The 11,894-nt window shown below is 43.7% G+C and overlaps 1 protein-coding gene across 1 annotated transcript in view; it reads left to right on the top strand.

Annotated features, from left to right (window-relative positions):
* The first annotated feature begins 5,023 nt into the window (after nt 1–5,023).
* The window catches only part of LOC126652258 (serine/arginine-rich splicing factor 11-like), a 45,234-nt gene continuing 38,363 nt past the window's right edge, over nt 5,024–11,894 (top strand). The window contains exon 1 of the mRNA XM_050338936.1: nt 5,024–5,205. Coding sequence (XP_050194893.1) covers nt 5,045–5,205 — 161 coding nt within the window. The 5' untranslated portion in view covers nt 5,024–5,044. The remainder of the gene's footprint in view (nt 5,206–11,894) is intronic.

Below are 11,894 nucleotides of genomic sequence, written 5' to 3'. Positions count from 1 at the left end.
GAGACCATATGCCAAAGTCAATAGTATGGATTTTATTTAACGGTAAATATGAGGTAGAGAGAGAGGGAGAGAAATAGGAAGAATGAGACAGATGAGTAAAAAGATCACCACCACATGTATTCTGACAGCATCCTGCCAGTCCTTCTTCTGGTCCTCTCAGTGGTGAGGGTCCCAAAGTTGTGCTTCTTGGGTACCACTTTTATACAGTCCAAGTCCTGGATATTCATGGGGCATCCCAGATGTTCCCATAACTTGGGATGGCGTGGGTATAAGTAGTTATTTACTTTCCCACAGCTGACATTTTGTCCAGTATGCTAATTTCAAACCTTTACTTTCATTTAGGTCTGTAATTAACACTTTCCTTTCTCACAGTATTCCATGGTGGGAATCTTTGTTCAGGTAGGTTACCCAGATCTGCCTTATCAGGTCTGGTTCCTGTCGTTGCCATCTGCTCTTATCACAGGTTCCTGTTGTGGTGGCTTATCTCCTTCTTTGACAGTGTTTTGGGACAATTAACTACATTCTTTAAGTCCTGGTAGTGTGTCACCTTTGGCAAGATGCCAGGAGTGAACAACAGAGAAGCAAGGTCAACCATGAAATTGGTCAACAATTCAATGATGTGCAGCCCATGGTGCAGCTCCAGAAGCTCCGCATCCCCAAGATGTTTGCAGTGCTTGATAGCAAAGTTATATGGAGGGGTCCTGGAGGGATTTCCCTTCCCTTTTCCACATCTGCTCACCACTTCAGGACATGGGAACATCTCAGTTCTCCTTCCTGCACCTCCAGGACTTACTGATGACCCTTCTCTGTCCACCTGGAAGTTTTAAAGGGACTCAAAATCTTTGCTCTTCACTCTTTCTATAAGCATTTTATGGCTCACTTGATAATAAATAACTTAAAAGGAGAGGAAGGAAGGTGAGAAGTGACATATGGACACTCCAAGAATTGATATGCATGCAGGTAAACCCAGATACCAAACCACGGCTAAGGTATTAAGGATAAGTTTATTCCCAAGTTGGAAACCCTAATATGCTGCTAAAATCACACAGAAGGCAAAAGAGTAGCCCAGGAAACCCATTCTGGTGCTTTTACAACACCACCTTTCACATGTGCATAAGCATGTAAACATAAGAGAAGCAATGGATGATGGTCAACCATGACAGCTCTTCTGGGGAAGCCTGCCCTGATTTTACTTCTCCCCCAGCATTCTGGTTAAGGGTTGTTAGGACAGGTTTCACTCTGTTCTAGTGCACTGCAAGTTGTATAAATAATCCATGAAAGAACTTAAAAGGATCAGAGCAAAACAGAGATGAAATTTGGGAGCACAGGCTCAGGGGATTTTGGAAGGACTGGGAGGTGAGGTTGAATGCAAGCAACTTTCAAAATCCATTTTGTCAGTTCAAGTTTGGGGTATGGAAGGTTTTAAAAGCTAAAATATTCTTGTCTGTAACCTTAAATCTTTCAGTGCCAGAAACAGAGCAGGGCCCTGAAGGAGTTAACTCAGAATGCAAGCTCTGGGTAAAGAACTGAAGGAACCAGAATTCAAGGCTAGTGAAAGATGACACCTGGCCAAAGAATGCTAACACACTAACACAAAGAACATAAAGTAAGAACACAGAGAAATAAAGAACATCAAAAATGCTAACACGCATAAATAGACATGAGGAAGGGTTCCTTAAGAGATAAGGGGTGAAATAGGGGCATGAGTCCAAAATCTTGCAAAATTCACCATCAGGAAGACAGTCAACTAAGAAAGTTGAAAAGTTCAAAGCGAGGAAGACTTCTGGAATGAGACCCCCTGAGGATGAAGAAACAGGAACGACCCCTGAAACAGCACCCCAAAAGGACAACTCTGCCCAGACTCTGCCCAAACTCCGCCTGCTATGAATATTATAATGAAATGTCGCAATAATATGAATATGCATGTAAAAATTATGTAATCTCTCACAAAACTGTATAAATACTTGACTTTACACTGATAACTTTGGGTTAGTTTTGTCCATCTCAAGTTGGCTAGCCCCCAACGTTGCTCTCTAATAAATACCTTTTGCTGCTTAAAGACTCAAAACTGTCTCTGAGCAGTTTTCAATGCGCCTTTTTGGGCATCAATATACACAGTCCTTTAACACCTAAGCAAGACTGCAGTTCGATAATACTGATCACTCACATGCATAGTGCTCAGTCTCATTTTCTCCAGTCAATTTAACTTTTAAAGTGAACTTGAACTGTAACTCCAGGTAAAATCAATTTAATTGGTATACATTCCCAGTCAAGTTATAACAAAACTATTGTCCCAAAATGGGTTCTTTAACCTGGTGTGCAAGAGGCCAATCCCCACACAGAGTTGAGGTATTTGATTTATTTACAGTCTTGTGCAGAAAGGGGTGCTGGGTGGCAAATCCACAAAGCCAGCACAATGACTATCAAAACTTTACCATTTATACATTTTAGCAAACAAAGGCATTAATGTTCATTGGCTACAAGTTACATAGTTCTCTTAATAATTAGTATTCTATCTTCTATCGCTTAATGATTCTCTCATTTCTCATGCTAATTAGTCCACATGCTCAGTCTTTCTCTTCGAGTTGGTGGGTTTCTTGGGTCCGTGGTCTGTGAGTTGGTGGTTGCAGATCTCCCCCTGCCAGAATTATCTTTTACCCAGTCAGATCTGATTTCTGCAAAATTCCTGAGTAGACTTTATTAGCTTCTTCCTTATCTTGGGAGTTCTGCAAAATGTCCTTGTGGCCCATAAATTCTGCATTCTTTGTGCCCGCTATCAGTGGTACATCCTTCTTCCAAAGCTTTGTTAACCTCCCCTTAGGTCTGAGATCATTGAAACATGTCAATCCCTAAACCTTAACAAGGCCATTCTACCAACAAGTAATTTATCTTTCTAACACCTGGACATCAAAACCATTAACAACCTACTCAATTACAACTCTTCCTGTTTAAACATAGTTAGGGTAAGTTTTCAAGGGTTTACTCCCTAGGGTAGTTTAGCTGCCTCTTATTGACCTTGGTTACCAAAAGAGTATGGGAAATCTATTTTTCATTCCATTTCTTGTAGGCATGTTTTAATTTGCTGACAGAACATTCAGTGGATTTCATACCAAATCAATTAATAGAGTTAAATATGACCTATTAAAGGTGCGGTTTTGTACCCAGACTCTTTGGTATTCCAGTTTTAGAAGAAGAAGCCTTTTGCTTTGCTAAAGGACAAGGAAACGGTGGAAGAGCTCGCCAAGTCACTCTCCATCATTTACCAACAGTCCTGATTCACTGGGGAGGCCCCAGATGATTGGAAGTTGGCAAATGTCACGCTAATCCACAATAAGGGCCGGAAGGAGGACCTGGGAAACTACAGGCCTGTCAGCCTGACCTCAGTGCCTGGCAAGATTATGGAGTAGATCATCCTAAGTGCAATCACACAGCACCTACAGGATGGACAAGGGATCAGACATAGCCAGCAGAGGTTTAGGAAGGGCAGGTCCTGTCTGACCAACCTGATCTCCTTTTATGATCAGGTGACCTGCCTGGTAGATGAGGGGAAGGCTGTGGATGTGGTCTATTTGGACTTCAGCAAAGCCTTTGACACCGTCTCCCACAGCATACTCCTGGAAAAGCTGGTAGCCCATGGCTTTGACAGGGGCACTCTCTGCTGGGTTAAGAACTGGCTGGAGGGCTGGGCCCAGAGAGTGCTGGTGAACGGTGCTGCACCCAGTTGGTGGCCAGTCAATAGTGGTGTCCTCCAGGGATCAGTGCTGGGCCCAGTTCTGTTTAATATCTTTATTGATGATCTGGATGAGGGGATCGAGTGTACCATTAGCAAATTTGCAGATGTCACCAAGCTGGGGGGTGGTATTGATCTGCTGGAAGGCAGGAGGGCTCTGCAGAGGGACCTGGACAGACTGGAGAGTTGGGCTGATTCCAACGGGATGAGGTTCTACAAGGCCAAGTGCCAGTCCTACACTTTGGCCACATCAACCCCATGGAGCACTACAGGCTGGGGACAGAGTGGCTGGAGAGCAGCCAGGCGGAAAGGGATCTGGGGGTGCTGATTGACAGGAGTCTGAACATGAGCCAGCAGTGTGCCCAGATGGCCAAGAAGGCCAATGGCATCCTGGCCTGTATCAGAAACAGTATGGCCAACAGGACCAGGGAAGGTTGTAGCCAGGTGGGGGTTGGTCTCTTTTCCCAGGCAGCTATCAGTAAGACAAGAGGGAATGGTCTTAAGTTCTGCCAGGGGAGGTTTAGGTTAGATATTAGGAAGAAATTCTTTACAGAGAGGGTAATCAGGGATTGGAATGGGCTGCCCAGGGAAGTGGTGGATTCTCCGTCCCTGGAAGTTTTTAAGATGAGACGAGGTGGAACTTAGTGCCATAGTCTAGTAACTGTGGTGGTAGTGGATCAAGGGTTGGACTTGATGATCTCAGAGGTCCTTTCCAACCCAGATGATTCTATGATTCTATGAAACCAGGTAACAAGGTACTCCAGACCCTGTTCGTGCAAGAATTAGTCAGGTGCTCTCAGCTGTGCTTTCCCCACGAGCGATGGAACTATCTAACCCCCCTGCGTGTGGCGTCCGGGCCGTCGTGCTCGCTTCCTCTCTTATGCAGCCTCACTCTCGCAGGATCTGTAATCCAGTCCCCTGATAGCCTGGGGCGGGTAGCGCGTGTGTAAAGGGAGGCCGGGGGAGGTAGGGGCGCGGCCCCGCCCTGGTAACGACGGCCTGGCTGGCTCCTTGGAAAAGCGGAGGGAAGAGAAGGTTGGGTTTCTTTTCCCCTCCCCTCTTGCAGGGGGATCTGCAGAGTTCGGAGTCCCGTCGGCACGGAGGGAAAGCGCCCGCTCCTCCGTGAGCCCCAGTCGGCACGGGAAGAACGGCTGCCCGCCCAAAAACACCTCCAAGGAGCAGTCGAGTCCGCCGCTAGAGCGCCCGCATGCTAGGACGCTCTGGCAGGCGCCGCGCGCTTGCCTCTGTGGTCAGACCCGCCTCTCAAACTGTGTCTGGCACTGTCGTGAACGGAGCAGTCGTGCAGGCTCCGCCATGATGAGCAGCGGAGGGATCGGGGTGCCGCTAGGCTTCCCCTTGGGCCCCACGTCTGTCATCCAGGTCACGAACGTCTCCTCGACAGTGACCAGTGAGCAGATGCGGACTCTCTTCGGCTTCCTGGGAGATATCGAGGAGCTGCGCCTCTATCCCCCGGAGTAAGCAGGGTCTGCGTCGGCCTCCAGAGCAATAGAGACTTGGGATGAGGAAGAGGCTTGGAGGGGTCGAGAGGATGGAGGGAAGGAAAGAGGCAGAAGGTCCTATGTAACATTTTGAGTGTGGACACCGGTGTCCCGCAAGAGGGTGGGGGTATGTGTTTGTCACGTGGTCCCACCCCTTTGTATGGGGCAGGAGCGTAGGGGAAAGGGGCTCCGCCCGGACCTAAGATGGCGGCTCCGGTCCGGTGGAGGGGAGCAGTTGCGGTATCTCTGGAGTGGCCTGTAGAAACATGGCGAATTTTGTGTTCTCGTGGTGGCGGTCAGAGCCGCGGTTACCCGGTTGGGGCTGTCGGCACTGAGTCACAGCCTGACGAGAAGCGTGTTCGCAGGCTGCCCCGAAGTGCTTCCCAGGTGTAGGACTCGTTTCCCGTTTTCCTGAAAGCCTGTTTTCTGTGCCCTACCTTTTTATTCGCTCGGACTCATCCCAAGTGGAGGGGGGACGGGCGGGAGCGCCCCAGGCCTGACCCCTGCCCACTCGCCTACCTGTCTGGCAGCCCGCGCCACTCGGGAGATGCGTGCTGGCGAGACTAGCTCTTTTAGTTCGAACGTGAGAAGGGGCCACTCGAACAGAAGTCAGCACAGCTGTTAACAGAGGAACGGTACCAGCCCTGTGCTTAGAAATGCCTCCGATAGGACATTTGCAGTAAATCAAAGTTATTAACGAATATTACACGTTTCTCTAAATTGTAGCTGTCCTCATTATGCCAGCTGCGCGAGAGGGATCCGCTCAAATGGGAGAAAATGTTGTTATTTTGCAAACCTCAATGTTTCTTCCAAGCAGATGGAACAGGGGAGGAAAAATAATATTTTTTTTCTTACCACATCTGTTGTATTAGGAAGTGAATGACAGACATGCCCTTTCAAACCATCTTGGTTTTGGTTGGTTTTTCTTTAGTGAAAATTAAATAGGAATAGCAGGAATGACAGAAAGGGGCAGGGGAAGTCATTCACATTCAGACTTCAACTTTAATGCGAAGAAGATGGGAATAAAATTTCATTAAAAAACTTTAAAAGAAAGTATTTGGCCATTTTAATCTGTTACTGGATTATACTTGGCTAAGTTTGAATGAGGAACATTCAGAAAAATTAAGTGTTATACAATATGTATATAAAGTATGTGTAGTAGGCATCTGTTCATGTAAAGATAAAACAGCTTTACCAAGTTTTAAACACTCTTTAATAGACTTATGTATTTTTTGCACAGTTTTCTAGGTCTTTACTTTAGACTTGTTCCACAATACCCTTTATACACTTATAGAATGGCTTGGGTTGGAAGGGACCTTAAAGATCATCTAGTTCTGACCCTCCTGACATGGGCAGGGACACCTTCCACTAGACTAGGTTGCTCAAGGTGTAGTGGGTTGACCCTGGCCAGATGCCAGGTACCCACTTAAAGCCACTCTCTCACTCTTCCTCTGCAATTGGACAGAGGAGAGAGGAAAAAAAACAGCTAAGGATTCATGAGTTAACACCTGGGAGAGGTCACTCACTGATCATCACAGGCAATCAAAGTGGGCATATTAACTGAATTTATTACAAACAGGATCAGAGCAAGAGTGAGAAATAAAATAATCTTACAAACACCACAGGAGCCACAAGTCCTACCTGGGAAAAACCTACTCCAGCATGGGCTTCCCTCTCCATGGGCTGCAGGTCTCCGGCAGGACCCTGCTCCATCTTGGGCCTCCCACGGGGTCACAGCCCCCTTCGTGCATCCACCTGCTCCAGCATGGGCTCCTCCATGGGCTGCAGGTGGGTCTCTGCATCCCAACAGTCCTCCATGGGCTGCAGGAGGACAACCTGCTCCACCATGGTCTTCACCACGGGCTGCAGGGGCCTCAGCTCCAGCATCTGGAGCACTCCTCCCCCTCCTTCTGCACTGACCTTGGTGTCTACTTTGTTGTTCCCATGTTCTCACTTTGCTCTTCCCTGACTGGAATTCTTTCTGTGCAACAACTTTTCTGTTCTTAAATATGTTATCACAGAGGCTTTACTATTACTTCTGATTGGCTTGGCCTTGGCCAGTGGCAGGAAGCCCATCCTGGAGCTGGCTGGCATTGGCTCCACAGGACAGGGAAAGCTTCTAGCAACTTCTAACAGAAGCCACCCCTGTAGTGCCCCCCCGCTACCAAAACCCAGCCACAGAGACCCACTACACAGGGCCACATCCAACCGGGTCTTGAACACTTCCAGGGATGTTTCCCTTTTTCCAGTCACCTGGGACTTCCTCTGACTGCCACGACTTTTCAAATATCATGAAGACTGGCTTGACAACTACATCAGCCAATTCCCTCATGCCTCTGGGATGTATCTCATCAGGTCCCATAGACCTCCGGTGATCATGAACCTGAACTTTACTTAGACAGAATATATAGACATATATACATGTACATGTGTATATACACTTTATAAATCATAGAAAATCTCCTTTTTCTATTTCAGCATTATGATATTTTCAAATAAAAGTATAAATTTTCCTTCATCTCATCCAAATCAGTCATGTTTGTCAGCCTTATACTTTTTCCCTTAATCTGCTGAAGTCTAATCCATAAAATCTGATTTGTCAGAGCACTCCAAGAGATTTTTGGAAGTGGTGAATTTGATCAGGTGATCATTTCAACTTTATAGGAAGTTCATTTGATAACGCTGTTCCACTATAATTAATTGTGCAGCACCCTACTGCTGACTTGAATTAAAAAAAAAGGTTTATGACTTACTGGGGAGTGAGGATGATGTATCTGGCACCTATAGGCTCTTCAGTGATTGTAGAACAAAGTATAGGGCTGTGCTAGGAACTAACATTATGAGAGAGGAATTCTTTTTATATGATGGTAATTTAATATATTCCACCTATCTAATATATATTCAATGTTTACTACTCTGCTATTGGTTACTCATAAAAGGGCTGATTGCACGAGGTATTTTGTAATTCATTATTAGCTACTGCGCATACTCAGGGCTCTTTCATTTGATTCGGGGGTCAATTAGTGGTCATGATCTCCCCCTGACGGAATTACCTTTTACCCAGTCTGAGTTGATTTCAGTACAGCTGATGAGTTGGCTTTGTTAGTTTCTTCTTATCTTGGGCAAAGGTCCTTTTGGTCTCTAAATTTTGCATTCTTCAGTATCATTAACCTTCCCCTAGGTCTGCAACCCCCAAACCACGTCAAGCCCCAAACCCCAACAAGGCAATTCTACTGACAAGCAACTCATCCCAGACATCACTGTCATTAACATGTCCCTTGGTTTTATAAGGTGCAACAGAGAATTTCTTTAAAAAACTATCAGGAAGTCTCAATTGTTGAATATAATTACTTACAGTTTAAATTAAATAGAAAACATGTTAATGTTAGATTAGTTCACTTAAAGTTCTTGTAAGCATACACAATGAGGAGAGGGAGAGAAACCACCTCAGTTTTTTAATGCATTGAATAAAATGCAGGTTCTGTAAGATGACTCTTCAGTATTCCTAGTGAACTTCCTGAACCTGGTGACTTTTCCCAGCAATTAATATCTTAAGACTGTGGTTTTAAAGTAGCAGTCAAGGTCCTTTTGTTTTTATACTGAATTGATTTGGATAACTTTTAGGAATGTTGAGCTAAATCACACTATGCTCTTTGGTAGTTTGTCACTTCATGTTTTATCTTCATTCATCAAAGCCCTTCAGTTTCCTCAGTCACTGCTAATTAGACATCCCATTAAGAAGGATGGATGTCATATCTGTCATGTTCCTGAAAGCCTAGTTCTCCGTGAGGAAGTGTCTCTCTCGTGTATTAGAAGTTTTTAATCTTTATGCAGATGGCAGTAAATGCTACTTTATTATTATTGTCATTTTCTGAAGAGGCCTGTGTGAACTGTGAGTAGTCCGCTTTCAGATTCAACATTGAGGGCATTGGAAACTCTTGGTACTGAAGAAGTTGTTTCCATATGATCAACATCCTGATTTTAGCTATTTGTCAGTGAGGCTTCACTGACACTGAAAACAATATTTCTTTTTATTGATAAACTATTAATGTGTATCATATTTTAGTGGGTCATAATGCTTGTTACTGGTGGCTGTTTGTATTTACTTATTTTCCTACAAGAAAATTTTAAATTTGACTTACTTGTACAACTATATACTGTTCTGCTCTCTGGAAGACTTTCCACTGAAACTTTAATCTAAAAAATGAAAGCACCTATTTGATGAATAACATCAGTAAACAAGTTATGTGGAGGTGGGAAGAGGTTTGGGTATTTTTTAATGCACTCATTTTACTCTTAGTAATTTGTATTTGATTATCAAATCTTAAAGAGACTGAGTTTATATTTTATCATGCTGCAATTGTCTGCTGTATTGGTTTAAAATTGGTGTCAAAAACTTTCCCAAGGAACTTTGACTTCATGAGATTTTTAACCATTTCCTTGTAAGACTTGTCTCTTATAGATTGCTGTAAATAGCTTTCAGTGCTCAAAGACCCCTTTTATTCCATTTGATTACTATTGCCAAGCATTTTGGTCATCTCTTCTTCCCTGTCCCATAAACAGAGCTTTAGCCTTGAGAAGAAGGATGTTCAGAGAATTTGTGCTTTTTTTCTCTTTTCCTAACTGCTCAGAAATGAAAGTAACGGATGTTTGTAAAATCCTTTCAGAAAATAGGATTTCTATGTTGGGGCTTTTTTTAATTTACTTGTATATATAGTTTTTTTCCATTTTACATCTTTAGGAAAATAGGAGGACAGAATTGCAGGTTTCTAATTTTACCAAATGAGATCTGGTTTCTTTCTGAAGCTAAAAACGAAAATATCATAAAGAAAGCTTAAATATGCATATGAAAATTACTTGGAAAATTATTGTTAGATAGGGTGAAACAATTAACAAGAACAGAAGATAATATTACAGTCACAGCCTGTGTAAGAGAATTTATGTACTAAGAGTTGTTACTACATCAGGGCCTTGGTGTGGATTTGCCACCTGTGTGTAGAAGAGGGTGGCTTTAGTGGGGCTTCTCTGTCATCTTCGGTGTTATTTTGTCATCAAAGTCTGAGGAAAAACTAACGTTCTGAATATCTGTGTATGGTCCTGATTTAGGTAGAGATCTGAATTCTCATGTTGAGAATGGAGAATTGCTGTAATTGTTTAACAAGTGCTCCTCAGTTTGCCATTTGCAAAACCTTCAGTGCTTATAGATTTTTCTCAAGTAGGAATACACAGAGGCCATTAGGGAGGTAGGCATCCTGCAAGCCTGGGTGTGTAAAGATCTCTTAGAAGCCATGCTTGCATGGTGATGACAGGAGCATGAGAGGTGTCCTAGTTCCATCCAGGACAGGGTTAATTTTTGCAGTAGCCAGGAGGGGGCATGGCCAGGACCTCGATGTTATTCTATACCACCTCACCTCATTGCCGGTGTTGAGGGGAAGGGAGTCTCCTCTGGGGAGAAGGGGTTCTTTCTGGTCGAGTAAGCATGACAGAGGGAGCAATGGGATAATGCTGGTTCCAAGCTGGAGTGAGTGTGGGGGGGGCAATAATGTTTCTTTTCTTGTTCCCTCTGTCATTAGTATTGTTACTGTTACTTATCTCATTGCTGTTTCCAGTAAATTATTCTTATCTCAAATAAATTGTTCTTATCTTTACCTTTTGTGCCTCCAATTCTCCTCTCCAGCCAGCTTCATGGGAGGGGGAGGGAGAAAGGCGGAAGGGGGTAGCAAGTGAGTGGCAGCATGGTTTGGAGAGTCTCACTGGGAGCACTAAACTGGGGAGTACCCTTCCTAAACCATGACAAGAGGGTATATTATGTTCCCTGCTTTGTAGAATATTCTCTGAAACTTTGGTCTCTGCTGCATTTATGTGGGTTTTGTTTTTTTACCAGCCCAAAGCTACTGAAACTTACAAAATGTGTTGTCTGAGAAAGTATTAACTTGCTACCTTTCTGTTGGCTGTTTAAATAGACTTTTGTGTGAATATGAAAGCATGGCTTTATTTTCTCACAGTTCTGAACAAAGCCAAGACCAGTCTTTATAGATCACTTCCAGTTTGCAGTACAGTTGAGATCTGAAGCTGGTTAGCAGAGTGTGACAGGTCTTTTGCCTTGGGTATATACTTCCCTATGCCAACTATTTTAATAGCTTAGAATTGTTTTTCAGCACACTAGGAGACCAGTGACATCTGTAATCAGATTCTTAGTCCCAGTCATGCTTTTGTGTTAGGTTTGTCACCCAGTTGAAGTTTATGTTTCAGAGAAGCCTTCAAAATTACATTTGTAGCAATAAGCCTTCAAATGTGGCTGTAAGAGGATTTTTGATCAGTTAAATATTGAAAAGCTTTATAGAAATTGAATTTTTGCAGAATGAATTCTTTGAAAGCAGGGAGGCACAAAACACCATCAGGTTTTGGAAGCCCTGTTATAATGTTGTTCTAATGCTTCTGGATGTTCTGGAGTGGTCTTGGAAGCTAGTACACATAAGTGTTTCTTAGATATTGTTATATCCTGCAGCAACTTCAATATAGATAAGGCCTTTGATATAAAATGCACAGAGCCTTATTTAAATGTGATCTGCACAATTATTCCAGAACATCTTGTTTTGACAGGTTATTAATTTATGTTGTTGTCGTCTCCACCATCTCCACCCTGAGAAAATTTGGACCCTTTG

Source organism: Myiozetetes cayanensis, unplaced genomic scaffold (assembly GCF_022539395.1).
Source record: "Myiozetetes cayanensis isolate MyiCay16 unplaced genomic scaffold, myiCay2020 scf73, whole genome shotgun sequence".
NCBI lineage: Eukaryota > Metazoa > Chordata > Aves > Passeriformes > Tyrannidae > Myiozetetes > Myiozetetes cayanensis.
Note: the sequence above shows the minus strand (reverse complement) of the source record. Positions and strands in the feature narration are given on the sequence as shown.